Source organism: Camellia sinensis, chromosome 8 (genome assembly GCF_055761805.1).
Source record: "Camellia sinensis isolate YWXY chromosome 8, ASM5576180v1, whole genome shotgun sequence".
Taxonomy (NCBI): Eukaryota; Viridiplantae; Streptophyta; class Magnoliopsida; order Ericales; family Theaceae; genus Camellia; species Camellia sinensis.
Window position 1 is genome coordinate 145,839,778 of NC_138968.1, and position 15,853 is coordinate 145,855,630.

The following is a 15,853-nucleotide window of genomic DNA, read 5'->3' on the forward strand; positions in this document are numbered from 1 at the left end:
TGGACAGCCTCGTGTTCTTTGGGGGCTTTTTTGTCTTTTTATATAGTTTATTACTAATACAGAAAAAAAATTATTTTATGTAACTGCTAGTATGTGATTCCTATGTAATTGAGAGTTGACAATCCTTTCATTAATTATTTATCCGGCAATTCTGTGGTGTCTACCGACGTGAGCCTCTCCGGCAATCTCTATATTTTGATCTCTGAATCTTTCTAAGGGTAAAGATTTCTCTCGAACAATCTCATCTTTGCCCTTTTCACTTCTCTTCTATCTATTCGACCATCGCAATTACTCTATTTTTATTAAGCCAAACACTTCAATCATCAATTACAAACAGAATGAAATTAGAGAGGAAATTTGATTTAGTTTTCATAAAGAAATTGAAGGATTCGAACATCAGATTAACACCTACATATGTGGATTTGCAATTAGAGAAGGGGTTAGTTTTTCTTTTCTTTTTTTTCTTTTTTTCTCAATCTATCAACCGATCTTCAAAATCTATTTTTTACAATAGTGAACAAGTTAATAAATAAATGATTTTAAGATTTTTTAAAACAAAAACAAAAAAAAAAACAAGAGAGTTTTCTACAAGGGTTTCTAGAGAGAAAGGGAAAATCGGAATAGACATACCCATCAAAGGACAGCGGGAGGGGAAAGGTAGTAGGAGGCTAGAGCATAAGTATTCATCAAGGGTGAAGATCTCTCTCTCGATCTTCTTTGCCCGACGGAGAAGAGATGGGGGGGCCCGTAGTAGTGGTGGATAGGGACGATGGTAGATGGGTGGATGGGAAGGGCACGAGTGAGGGTGGAAAGATAGGAAAATGTAAGATGGGTTTGTTTCAGCTTCGCTTCACTTCTATTTATTTATTTTTTCCTTTTTTTCTTTTTTGGTAAGTTTTGCACTAAAACAATGTCGTTTTGAGACTCTACTAGAATCCACTACAATAAAGGATTACAGAGGATCCGACTCATACATTTAACCACTTAAGCTTGAGTGTAAAGTGATTTCTTGAATTTTACATTTACCATAAGCCAACTAATAAATAAAAGATACATTATATTAGTTCGGTCTGGGAACATACTATTTACTTAAAATATAGATTTTTTTTTAAAGATTTTGTTAGTAAAAATTATTGTTAAGCCTTGATCGACAAAGACTTAACAATAATTTTAACCAAATAGCCAATGAGTAAATCAAACGACTATGTAAAGATCTTAATGCCTTGAAAGTACATTTTTTTTTTTGTTTTTTGGAACAATTAACAATTGAAATAGTGGAGTAAACACAGAAACGTTTCTAGCGAAATCTTTTAAGTTTACAAGATTACAAACTGTTGAAAGCTACTCCTAAAAATTAAAATAATCTATTCCTAAGAATTAAGGTAGACTATTCCTAAAAATAAAGAAAAAGACTTTGCTAAGTTTAATAATCTCTTGATGTCCTTCTGTTTGCATCTTTGTTGCCTATTTATAGACTTCAAACCGAAAGCCTTCTCTTTGTGACTGCTAGAAATATTGTTACCATCAAACCACATTTCTTTTGCATGAATATCAACCACATTCCAATCTTCCAAATTCTAATCTTCCACTTTCCACATATCTAGCATCATGGTTGTAAACTCCATAACTGCTCTACGTTGCCACTTCTTCAATTATGCCATATATTTTTGGAATCATTGCATCCTGCAAAAGCATTATAAGAAACAATAATAAATATAAATATAATATTGAAATATCCCCATAATCACTTAAAAATATAATTTATGATCTGAATCGACAGATCAAAATCGACTAGCCACAATAAATAAAATTAGATCTAGCAACAAATGATAGCCACAATCGATAGGCCATAATCAATAAGATTAGATTTGGCCACAATTGACAGAAGAATATTTATGGTGCAAACATATCCCTACTAATGTTATTTAAGAAAAATAATGACAAATAATTTTCTAATAGTAGTTCAAGTCTTTGAACAAATGCAATTAACTATTTTAGAAAAAATAGTCCTCTATAGTTGGTTATATTTTACATTGTTTAAATTTTTTCAAAATTTCAAACTTTAATAACTTTTTATTTACATTTCCATTTTTTGTGAAATTTATATTTTTAAAATTCTATTGACAAGATCTTTCAAACAAGATCCATGAATATTATAAAATTCTAAAGAAAAAAATTCATGAAATTTTATTGTGTTCGTTGTTACTCATGGTGAAATTTCCCTCACTTCCTACAGAGTAAAATTTCACTCTAATGTTGATGTGCAATCAATACAATATATTTTTTACATAGGAAAATCTAAAATTGATTTTTAATTGCAAAAAATTAGGTCCTTCATTCTAAATTTATTACTAAAAGATTCAAATTAAAGGTTCCAAAATAACAATATTTATTTATTTTTAATGTTAAATCAGTCAAATCTCACTGTATATATAGTGAAGTTTCTCTAACTCTACACGATGAAACTTCATTGTACAAAATCAATGAAAAGTATTGTTTTGAACTCTAAAAGATAAAAATATCAAGCTCAATTGCAAAAGTTAGGTCATTAATTTGAAGAAATTTCACTAGTTTGAGCTAGTGCAATTGCATAAGTCAAGTGAAATTTCACTGGCATCAGTCAGAAATTGATAGACTTAGTGAAATTTCACTGATTGAAACAGTGCCAGTACACAAGTCAGTCAAATTTCACTGACTTAAGCAAGTGCAAGTCAGAGACTAAGTCAATAAAATTTCACTAATTGAAACCAGTGCAATTGCACAAGTCAAGTGAAATTTCATTGGCATCAGTCAAAAATTGATAGACTTAGTGAAATTTCACTGATTGAAACAGTGCAAGTACACAAGTCAGTCAAATTTCACTGACTTAAGCAAGTGCAAGTCAGAGACTAAGTCAATAAAATTTCATTAATTGAAACCAGTGCAACTGCACAAGTTAATGAAATTTCACTGACTAATTGTCACGACCCAAACCCGCCCCTATAGGTTTAGCATCCTAACCGGCCAGTAATCCTTGGATTACCGAAGGCCTCTGAGTAAATAAGCATATAATAAGGGGCTAGCGGAAACAAATACATAAATATAGTTGTCCAATGAGCTGTGCTGACTTATATGAAATAGAATATTTAAAACTTTATATACATAGTCAAAAGTCAACCATACATTATACCCACACACATTAAAGTATTTGAAGTACAGCCAACAAAATTACATCAAGTCATATATATATACAGGACCAACAGAACTTGAACACAGGACACTTCGAGAACCTCCACGTGAGGCACAATGGCTGGCTGACAACAGAACACTGATCCAGACAAAAAGTCTCCAGACTTGAACTCCAGAATACTCACCTATACATATATATATACAAACAGTGAGCTAAAGCCCAGTGAATAACATTAAGGTAAAGAGGTTAGTGAACGAAATCCGAACATATCATAAACAGAAAACAGATCATAGCATAATCATTCTCATATCAGAACATAATAATGGCACATCCCATAGAACACATTACAGAACGTCTTCCGACTAGAGTAACCGGTTCCGGATACCGATTAAACACATATCACCACAATGAAGTGGCTAACAAGATCTCGTAATTACTTGTATGTCATGGACCCGCATTTTCATGCCGTCTCCCATGACTTGGGACTATCTATGGATGCCATAATAGATTTCAAACATGGACTATTCGTTCACGAAAACATATATCATTTCAGAAATCATAGCTTATCACATTTCATTTGGAACATAATTTCATATAAACGTATCTTTACGATAACGTTACTCACAGTGGTTCCAGTAAGCGGTCAATCAATCTTCGAGTCTTCACCTACAATCACAAAATACATAACACAAGCATGTCTTATCATTACACATTCAAGTGGCCATTAAGGTTTAGCTTTCATTACATTGGTTCTTATTCTTTCTTATCACATTGCCTAAAACACACACACACACTTGCAGTCTCGGAACTTTGTACATTCTTCACTTAGTGTGTTTCTAATCCATAACCTCATTATCAAAGCTTAATTAGGCCTTAAGAATGCCTAAGATGCAATGAGGATGTCAAAACATGAGTTAGAACACTTAGGCAAATTTTCTGAAAATAAAGACCCCGCTCGAGCGTAGACTTCCTCGCTCGAGCGGACATGCAAAATGAGAGGGGTCGCTCGAGCGAGACTTCCTTCGTTCGAGCGATCTGCAAACTTGGAAAAAAGTACTGGTTGGTCTCAATTTACGCTTGAGCTACAACTTACACGCTCGAGCGGACATGCAAAATGTGAATGGTCGCTCGAGTGCACATTCCTTCGCTCGAGCGATCTGTAAACGGCATGAAACTTCTGGGAGCTTGCAATTCACGCTCGAGCGGACTTTTGGTCGCTTGAGCGGAGTGCACACACTCAGAGTGGTCGCTCGAGCGTGAACTCCCATGCTCGAGCGTGGATGCAAATTCTGGAATTTTCAGATTTGATCACCAAGCTCAAAACTCGAATTCAACTTTACAAAACACATCTCTTAGGCCCCAAAACTTGAGATAACATAGTAAACTTGTAAAACATGAAGAATTTAGGATCATTTCATAAAATCATGGCCCAAGGTTTTGCCAAAAACTCACATTCCATCTTGAAATTTAAGAAACAAAGCATGCATGTAAAATCTTTCAAACTCTTTTATTCAAAACTTAAGAAACTAGCAAATTGAGCTCATAAGCTCCATGCATGTGAGAAATTCTCTTGCAAAACATGAACTTAAGTGATTAACATGGCAATTCTAACATGCAAGTACCAAATAACTTACTAATATAGCTTAGATGCTCAAAATCAAACTTAAATGACAACCTCTACATAAAATATACACATGCAAGTGGAAGTATAGTCAAATCCTCCATCCTCTTCACAACCATATGTAAATTACATGCAAATGATCCTAACAACTCCATGAATGCATCTTTATAACACAACTTCTTAATGAATTATGGGTTAGGTGCTCTCCAAAAGCCCTTAATTACACAAGATCCTTGCCAAACTTGAGCTACTCTAGCAAAATTCTTCACTTCTTCCTTGAATCCACACTCTCTCTCTCTAAATCGAGTCTCACTCTCACTCTAGAATGTATTCTCAGATTTTTGCACTAAGGGGGATGAAGAAATGAGCTCAAAATGAGCTTAAGGCTCATAAATAAAGCTATGATATTACAAATGTATTAATTGGATTATTAAGCTAGTCAAACGCAACTTAATGAATTGTTCTGAATCAATTTTTAATAAAATTTTCCATAGTGTTCTAAAAATTCCAAATAACACATCGGTGTAGTCAATTTCGGTTTCGAATGCCGATAAGGCGTTCAATTTACATATTAATGTGGAATTTCAAACAGATATTTCTACAAGTGACAAATAGAAAGCCAAACCTCATGCAATCTACACAATAATCCCGTAATTTATTTTATTCACTTAATTAACATCCTTAATTACTGATTAGTAGCTAATTACGGGTTGGGGTAATTACACTAATTCTAATGAAAATATAAAATCAAACATCAAAAAATAAAAAACACAGATCAAATAACATAATCAAATATTTATCAATCAACAAAATATAAATCAACCAGATCAGTGATAGGTAAATGGACTTGGAGAGAGGCTGAAAGAGAAAATAAATGATGAAATCAACTAGATCTGAATCAGAGATGTGTAAACGATAGTGAATGAAGATTGAAAGTAGAGATAGTTACAGTGAACGACAATGGAGCAATGTTGATGGATATAACAATGATAGTAGAAGTGGTGGCGGTGATAGTTGATACAATTATAGCGACACCGTTGATGCCATAGATTTGAAATTGTTGATCAGATAGACAGAAACCAAAAAGAAATCTAAAAGAGAAAGAGAGAACTAGAAGAAAAAAAAGGAGAGAGAGAGAGAGAAAAAGAAAAAAAGAACTACGTATCAAAAAAAATTAGAGAGAAAAATTCGGATTTCTAGGTTAAAAAATGTATTTTGGACCATGTGTGTACAAGTTTGTCCTTATTAAGGATGACCACAATGCGGGTTTGTGGTTGATTTGTCATCTCCTGTCCTCGTTTTCAAAACCCACCTCCATCCCTGCCCTAACCCTGCTATGGGTGGAATTTTTTAACCTCATCCCCGCCTCCACAAATATCCGATACCCGTGAATACTCGACCACATTTCAAATAGCTAAAAAAATTGATAACCATTTAAATTTTTAACATACTAAATAATTTCTTTTATTTCTATATATATAAACAGCGAGACTTTTATGATTATTATTTATTTATATTTAAATAGGACCACAGTCTTTTAGTATTCCTTTTTTAGATCTAATTATATAATATATATACATATATATATATATATTATTTATTAATATATATTATTAATTATATTGGATTGGGTTTGGATCGAGGGAGGCGATACCTATCCCCACTCCATTCCCATTGCGAGTGACTAAAATATAATCCACCTTCGCCTGACATAAGTGTCAAGTTCGATAAAATTTGTCCCATTCAGATGGCTATGGATCAAACTAAAATGGTCATTCCTAGCCCTTATCCTTTCAAAATTTCAAATCCCAATAACCTTAACTATCAAATCAAATTTTGATATTCTTAAAACTCTTACACAAATATATAGCCATGATCTTTTCAATTCTTCTTAAAATACTTTCTCGTATTATCATTCAATAATAAAATAGTAATTTTAAATATGTTTATAGATTTTTTTTTAAAAACAAAAATGAGAGCTTTTTTAGTAAATCCATTCTCTAAGAGTGGAGTTCCAGGAAACCCATACTGTTTTATAATATTCCATTAGGTCCATTTTATACAAAAAGACCAAAAAAGCCCTAAAAAACACGCGCTCCTCTCTCTCTCTCTCTTTGAATCTAATAACCGTTTCTCTTCCCCTCTCTATTCTTGCGCAAGAAATCACGCACAGTACCTCTACAGTCCAGAAATCCAAACCATATTCCACATCGCCTCGACGCCCCGAAGACTGTATTCCTTCCATCGTTGCATCGTCACCTCGTCTCATTATCTTCTCCCCATCCCTACGCCGAGAAGCTTGTCTTCGTTCGATCGTCACATCGTCTCATCATCTTCTTCGCCGTTCGTACGCCCAGAAAACTGTATACGTTTCTTCGTCGAATCGTCCCTTCGTCTCAACATCTTTGTCGTCGAAATGGCCAAAAAACGTAAGCATTCATTTATTCTGAACCCCTCAATCGTAATCCCTAAATTTTTTCATTTTTGCACTCAAAAACATTACACTTGCCATTACATTGTGTTCACAACTGTCAACAATCGACAATGTTCTAGTTGTAGTTGTTGTTATTGAAAAATGTGAACATTCACATTGATTTGAAATGGTTTGATGATCAAATTATTCCAGATGTTACCCCGTTGTTGTCCAATGCTGTGACCATTCACATGGTTTCAAAAAATTTTTGGCCAGTTCTTTTTCTGTTGCTGTTGGTAACAGATATGAACATTCACATAGAGTTAAAATGTTTGCGTAATCAGGTATTAATGGTGTTGTTGTTGTATGCTGTGAAAATTCACAGGCATTGACACACTTTGGCCAATTCTGTTGTTGTTCTTGTTGTTGGAAACTGTGAACATTTACATTGCCTGAACATTGTAGGACAATCAGATATTATTGGTTTATCTTGTTATAGGCTGTGAACATTCGCATTGCCTGAAAATTTTTGGACAGTCAGATATTTTTGGTGTTGTTGTTCTATGCTGTCAACATTCACATTTGCTGGAAATTTTAGGAGAGTCAGATGTCGGTGGTGTTAATGTTCTTCGATGTGAACATTCACATTGCCTGAATGTTTCAGTTCGATCAGATATTATTGGTGCTTTTGGGCTAGTCTGTGAACTTTCACATTGTCTGGAACATTTGCCTGAAAATTTAGGACATTCAGATATTATTGAACTTTCACATTGCCTGAAAGTTTTAGTTCAATCAGATATTATTGGTGCTTTTGGGCTAGGCTGTGAACATTCACATTGTCTGAAAATTTGCCTGAAAAATTTAGGACATTCAGATAGTATTTGTGTTGTTGTTCTATGCTGTCAACATTCACATGCCCTTCAAATTTTAGGAGAGTCAGATGTCGGTGGTGTTAATGATATACGATGTGAACATTCACATTGCCTGAAGGTTTAAATTCGATCAGATATTGTTTGTGCTTTTGTTCTACTGTGAACATTCACATTGATTGTAAAATTTGCCTAGAAATTTACACAATACAGATATTGTTGGTGTTGTTGTTCTATGCTATCAACATTCACATTTGCTGGAAATTTTTGGAGAGTCAGATGTCGGCGATGTTAATGTTCTACCATGCCAACATTCACATTGCCTGAAAGTTTTAGTTCAATCAGATATTGTTGGTGCTTTTGGGCTAGGCTGTGAACCTTCACATTGTCTGAAAAATTTGCCTGAAAATTTAGGACAGTCATATATTATTGGTGTTCTTGTTCTACGCTGTCAACATTCACATTTCCTGGAAATTTTAGGAGAGTCAGTTGTTGGTGGTGTTAATGTTTTACTATGTGAACATTCACATTGCATGAATTTGTTACTTCAATCAGATATTATTGGTGCTTTTGATGTAGGATGTGAACATTCACATTGTCTGAAAAATTTTAGTTGAGTCAGCTATTATTGGTGCTGTTGTTCTATGCTGTGCACATTCAAATTGCTTGAAAATTTTAAGAGAGTCAGATTTTATTTGTGCTGTTGGTATATGCTGTGAACATTCACATTCCCTGACGATTTTAGGACAATCAGATATTATTGGTCCTGCTCCTATGTGAATGTTCACAACCAGACACAAACTCTGGTGATTCACACCAACGCACACAACTGTGAACATGCACACCAGTGGAATAATGTGAATGTTCACATCTGTTCGACTATGCTAATCATATGAGCCTTCACTTATTTTTTTTTAAATGCTCCATTTTGCAGACGTCGCACACAAGAAAACCGGAAAGAGAAAAAGAGATGAGTCCCATGCGAAGGAAGAAACCCCAAAAACAAATACTTGCACCAATGTCGACAAGCGCCATGTGAACTACAGATCTAATATGACAGGACTGGTCAAATTAATGAAAACCACCAAGTTCACAGAAGCACAGCTTCGCTGCCTTCGACAAACCCCTTTTTGGAATTTGTTTGATGCATTGAGAAACAATCAAATCGACCTGGATAAATGCATGAAGTATGATGATGTTGTTGTGCATGTACTACAAATGTACCAAGCTTCAGAGGATGCCTTCTACATTGGGCAGAAGAAGATGAAAATACACAACAGCGACATCAAGCTGATTTTCGGTGTGGACTGTGGCAGCAAGCCAATGGACATAACATACGGTGCGAAACCAAAGACTGGCATTGTAAACAGAAGATGCAAAAACGTAAGCCGGTTGACTTCAAAATGGATACAAACCCTTTTGACCGAGGCATTGAAAGGGAAAAAGAAAGATGACAACGAAGAAGTTGCCCGACTAGTGTGCATGTATGCTTGCCAGAAGCTTTTTTTCTCAACAAGCGGAGAGACAATAGGATGGGGCTACTATGCACATATGGTCCCACTGGAAAGCATGCAACAATATGATTGGGCCAAGCAAATTAGGACAATGTTGACATCGTCTATTTCCCAAAATGACAAAAATCCAGCAAAAGTCACCGGCTGTGTCATGTTATTGATGGTAAGTACCCATGTTTTCCAATAATAAGATTGAAATGTCCTCCAGTGTTTTTCATCTAAGCCAACTGTCAACATTGGCATCTGCACCTCTGATGTGAATGTCCATAGGCAATTGTATTTCACATATGTAAATGTTCACATCTGAACCACTGATGTGACCGATCACATCCACTCATAACATACTACTGTGCATGTTCACAACAGTGCCAAAGCACTTATGTTTCTGTCATCATTCACATCAGTGATTCAAATGTGAACAGTGTGAATGTTCACATTCAATGGTAATGTACCACTCTGAATGTTTACCACACTGCTCTGTAGGCAATTATGTTTTCACTACTGTGAATGTTCACATCTGAAGCAGTTAATGTGACTGATCACATTGACTCATAACATAACTCTGTGAATGTTCACAACAGTGCCACATCGTTCACGATTCGCAGATGTGAATGTTCACATTCAATGATAATGTGCTACTGGGATGTTCACAACAATGCCACTGTGATTAATGTTCACATAGGTTGCCATTACTTTGCAAATGCTAAATAACAATATGCGTTTCTTGTTTTATTGAAGTACTGGTTGTGTGAGCACACAACCATCCTCCAACCTCACAGACCCAATGCTTTTCCTCGCTGTGTGAAGTGGGATCTGACTGCTTTGCAGAAGAAGATGAAAACCACCTCCTTAGCAGATTTGGGTTTTAATGAGGTAGGGCCTTCAACTAGTGATCCAAACATTCACATTATAACACCACCCAAATATATGCGTTAATTAACATAATTTTTTCATTTCCAGGTTAATGCCGGTGAACTCTTTGCAATCCCAACAGAATTACAAAAGTTCAAGCGTAAAACATTGAAGGTGGAGCCTGAAATTTATGAACCAGGCAGAAAATGTCCCAACATTTCTGACATCAAGGGAGAACAACACAGTGGCAGCAGCTCCCACTTTTCTGGGGATGGGGTAGACCTGAAGGACAGTGATGAGGACATTCACATTCCATTTACCAGCCAACATTATGACAGAGCTATTGTAATACCAGACACAAACCAACCTGATATCATTGATGTCCTTATCCAAGAAAATCGGAAGGCTTGGGGCGTCATAAGGCAATGGGAAGCAAAGTACAAACACCTTCAATTTTCATGGGAGTTGAGGGCAAGAGTCATAGCTGATCTTGAGCATAGATTGTTTAACCAGTCCAGCCCGCCCAACGTGAATATCGAAATGAAGAAGTCCATGGAGCAGAAGGATCAAGAAATCAAACGCTTAACGCAGCTGGTCATCGACTTAGAATGCGATAAAATAATTCTTCAGGATCTTTACGATGACCAGTCAGTCCACATTGTCACACAAGCTATGTCAGAAAGGCAACCCCCTAGCCCAATGCAACACAATATCAGCCCACCTTCTAGGGTCAAGCGTATAAAGGAAAAAGATCGCAAAGAACATCGCCTGCCTGACTTCCAATACCCAGATTTACCTGGCCAAAAGCAGCCCCCTTCAGTCGAAATGGTTGAAGATGAGGAGGAACACCCACCAGCGAAGCAGCCAAAAAAATTATCCTTCACCAAGAAGTTCAAAGTCTGGGCCAAGATGTCCAAACATGACAAACAAAAGGTCCAAGCTTTACAAAAAAATGGAGGCGATGAGTAAGTGACTGTGCAAACATCCAATGTTAACATTCACATTCCGTAATAGTCTATATTCCTAACTGTGTTCAGTTTTTTTGGGTTGTTGAGATATATGCAATGTGAATATTTACATTGGTTTGTTAATAATGCACAGGCTGCTGGTGTGGAAAGGAGATTCGAAGGCTACACATGTGTATTTTGATGACATTGTCAACCTTATCAAGGAGGAATCAATACACAGCAATGTATGCCATTACAAATATAATTCAGTCTTCATGCATATGCACACACAAACACACACACACTGATGTTGTATCACATGTGTGAACATTCACATTTGTGGTTGCTCATAGCAATTGTAAACACTGATGTGAATGTTCACACTCACGTACGATATTCATAATATGACCCCATGTTTGTGCAGCTCATAGATGCATATGCTGAACTGTTGCATGAACAACAAGAGGTGGTCAACCCAACTTCAGATGAAGCCTCATTGATCTTCACGAGCATGTGTTTGGTAAAACCTATCATTCCATTACTTGTAATGTGACTGTGAAACTTCACAGTTCATTAATTATTTGTCAAATGTGTACAGAAAGTGATACGAGAGTACCATCCTCGCAAAAGGAGTAAACACATTGACGCACATGTCAGAAACTACCAAGGAGAGAGATACCTACTATTCCCATTGCATCATGAGTACCACTGGACGATAGTTGTGTATGATGCTAAAGAAAATTTGTGGAAGCATTACAACTCGTTGCGCCCAAGACCAGGCATACATGACCCGCATATCGACCAAGCACAGGAAATTGTAAGTGGTTATTTTTCAACACAAACATGACTTGTTCTCGTGCATTAAATGACTGTACACACACATATGTTTGTTGGTCCCTAATGTGAAATTCCATACACAGAGGAACTACATTGAGCATGTTGTGACCGTTATTGGCGAGTCATCACCGCTACACACTAAGTTAGCAGGCCAAAATCCAGCACAACCAACCAAAAGTGTTGATGTCTGTCCTCAACAAGGCGACGACTCGTAAGCCTCACTAAATTTTTTTTCAAATCCTCCACAACCATTATGCAAATATTCCTGTCAACTGCTAATCAAAACCATTTCACATTTACAGAGTGGACTGCGGACCTGCAGTATGTTACATCATGCGGGCGCACGTATATCATGAAGAAATTGTGGGCAGCCTCAGTAGTGCAGAATGGTGTGGACTACGAGATTTGTTAGTGCATAGTTTTTTGAATCATAAGAAATCAGAGCTTCCTTAAAACCTATAGGTGGGGGGTGTCGACCTACGAACTAACCAACAGTCGATTTGAATGTTAATATGGAAAGCGTTGATATTTTGACACAGCAACTGATTATAAAACAGTGATACAACATCTGTTAATAGGAAAAAGGCAGCTGCGAATTTTGAACTACTTTTGGTGTTGTTATGTTTTACATATGTGGATGTCCACAATTGTACCGCTAATGTGAATGTTTACAGTCACGTACGATATGCATACTGCTGTGTTGTTGTGAGAAAAATTTCTGCAAATGTTTGAACCTGACTGTTGTTAAGTACACATACTTTGTGCAGGAGTGTACACTTGGTCTACGTGACATCAGTATGGATCACATACACATGTGTGAACATTCACATTTGTGGTTGCTCATAGCAATTGTAAACACTGATGTGAATGTTCACACTCACGTACGATATTCATAATGCCGTGTTGTGATGAGCATTCACTTATGATATTCAAATGCATATGCACTAATGTTTACATTCACTTACGATATTCATATGCACTAATGTTTACAGCTATGACTGTTCACAGTTTCAACACTGATGTGAATGTTCATAATCACTTATGATATTCATAATGCCGTGTTTTGATGAGCATATTTGATGCGATTTGTGGAACCAGTTTTCAATGTAACACACATACCTTGTGCAGGAATGTACACTTGGTCTACGTGACATCAGTATGGATCATATACACATGTGTGAACATTCACATTTGTGGTTGCTCATAGCAATTGTAAACACTGATGTGAATGTTCTCACTCACGTACGATATTCATAATGCCGTGTTGTGATGAGCATTCACTTATGATATTCAAATGCATATGCACTAATGTTTAGATTCACTTACGATATTCATATGCACTAACGTTTACAGCTATGACTGTTCACTGTTTCAACACTGATGTGAATGTTCATAATCACTTATGATATTCATAATGCCGTGTTTTGATGAGCATATTTGATGCGATTTGTGGAACTAGTTTTCAATGTAACACACATACCTTGTGCAGGAATGTACACATTGTTTGCATGACATCATTACGGGTAACATGAACAGGTGTGAATATTCACATTTCTTTACATTCATGACAGTTGTACATGTTCACACCATGTCAATCTTCATGAATGTGAAAGTTCACATCACATCTTGTATTCATGTCAACATTGACAACAATAAGGTAAAAACGTCCAACCCATGTGCAAGTTTTCACATAATATGATTCGTTTACGTAAGTGTGAATGTCCACATCATGTATTTATCATTACAACTTTAACAAAAAATCAGTTTCGTACAGAAAAAGAAAATGAAAAGGCACAAATGAATATAAGAATCCAATGTAAAACACAACGTTAAAATGAAAAATGTACATCCTATATCGGCTCCTTGCATGACTTCCGATTATGGCTCCCCAGTTTATCACATCTCCCGCACCTTATTTGCTTAAGTTTCTCACCCCTTGATGGGATCCTATTCTTTTTCGGCCTTCCGGGTGGTCTTTTCACAGTTGGCGGGTATATAGTGAAGTCCATGGGATCAAAAGACGGCTTCTCCACCGATGGTATAGGGAATATGACACCCGAATACGCTCCACGATATGTCTGTACATGAAAGTAATGTTCCACACAATCATTGAGATTGTAGCGGCTCTTCTGAATGGCAACAACAGCATGGTCACATGGGAATCCGTTAATTTGCCATTTGAAGCACGAACATGTACGCCTCGCAACATCAACAGTGACAGATGGTATCGAATGTACTTCAAACACATTCTCATTGGCTTTGCTAACTTGCCAAGACCTGCTGTGATTGAACGAATCCATAAGCCTTGTTTCAAATGTAGGACAAATAAGCTCATTCCATTTGTTTGCTTGGTCACGCCGTGCAGACATTTGCCGCATCAACTGAGTACGAATTGTGTCCACCATTTGAGTGATAGGAAGATTACGCGCTTCTTTAATCCAGTTATTAAATGACTCCGCTGCATTGGAAGTCATCTCCCCATAACGCATGCCCCTGCACAATATCACAAACATTTTACACCCCGAAAGTTAACAGGTTTGAACACTCACGTTGACTGATGTGAACATTAACACCATTCGCAGTGGACATTAACATCAACTTACACGATGCACAGATGTGAACACTAACATCAACTTAAATGACAGAATGATGTGACTGTTAACAACAGCAAAATATGACAACTTGTTTGAACATTCACATCATTCAAATGATTCATTGCTATCAGATGTGAACATTCACATCACTGACATTGAACGTGAAACACAATTGGAAGATTTTTACAAATCGTAACTGATAATTCACATCGCTACCATTTTGACTTGCCCAATGGAACAGTTTATGAAACTGTTATTACCTGAAGTATGAATTTGCCCAGTGCTCAGGTGCCAAGTCCTTGAAGAAATCATGTGCTCGTTGTTTACCCTCCTCTTTTAATTTTGCAAGCTTTTCATGGAACCCTACCACAGTTGGCTCATAAGCACAATCACCCAAACTACTTACTAGGTGATCCCTGAAGCCATTATCAATTCCTTTCATCCGGTCTCTTAAATTGCTCTTCAAGTGTTGTAAGCAATAACCGTGATGAGCCGATGGGAACACCTTCGGCATAGCTTCTAACAGGCCAAGATTACGATCCGAAATAAAAGTAATCTGCCGGTTACCATCAACAACCTTCCCAAGTTCATGCAAGAACCACGACCAATTCGCCGTGGTCTCCGAATCAACAACCGCAAATACAACAGGAAACAGACCTACAACACAACACCAATACACAACTGTTCACAGTATTCCAAAATGAATAGAAAACAATATAAACGAAACAGGTCATGTGAATGTTCAGCAATTGATAATGTGAACATTCACATTAACGCCCATCAATAATTCATTTTTGATTGTTCAGCAACTGATAATATGACCAATCACAGTAATGCTCATTAACAGATCAACTGACAGTAGTATACACTGATGTGAATGTGAATGTTCACACAACTATCACTAGCAGGCACAGATGTACAATACTGTGAATGGATCAATGTAAAATAATGTGAATGTTCACATTACAGGCATCAGCAGACACAGATGTGAACATTCACATTAGTGCATACTAATGTCAATGTTCACAGTACTTATA

General features: G+C 36.5%; 2 protein-coding genes across 2 annotated transcripts; one reads left to right on the plus strand and one right to left on the minus strand.

The window, feature by feature from the left end:
* The first annotated feature begins 11,277 nt into the window (after window positions 1-11,277).
* On the plus strand, window positions 11,278-12,689 carry LOC145797174 (uncharacterized). Its single transcript, XM_082883678.1, has 6 exons — window positions 11,278-11,403; window positions 11,540-11,630; window positions 11,810-11,905; window positions 11,984-12,202; window positions 12,306-12,433; window positions 12,525-12,689. Exons 1-6 carry the CDS (start codon window positions 11,348-11,350, stop codon window positions 12,673-12,675), a joined length of 741 nt encoding a protein of 246 aa, XP_082739804.1. The 5' UTR covers window positions 11,278-11,347; the 3' UTR covers window positions 12,676-12,689.
* A 1,383-nt stretch (window positions 12,690-14,072) lies between these two features.
* LOC145798158 (uncharacterized) lies at window positions 14,073-15,811 on the minus strand. The gene is made up of 4 exons (XM_082885647.1): window positions 15,784-15,811; window positions 15,300-15,473; window positions 15,077-15,179; window positions 14,073-14,499 (listed from the first exon to the last, which is right to left on the minus strand). The coding sequence occupies exons 1-4, from the start codon at window positions 15,809-15,811 to the stop codon at window positions 14,073-14,075; spliced, it is 732 nt and encodes a 243-aa protein (XP_082741773.1).
* Between the last annotated feature and the right edge of the window lie 42 nt (window positions 15,812-15,853).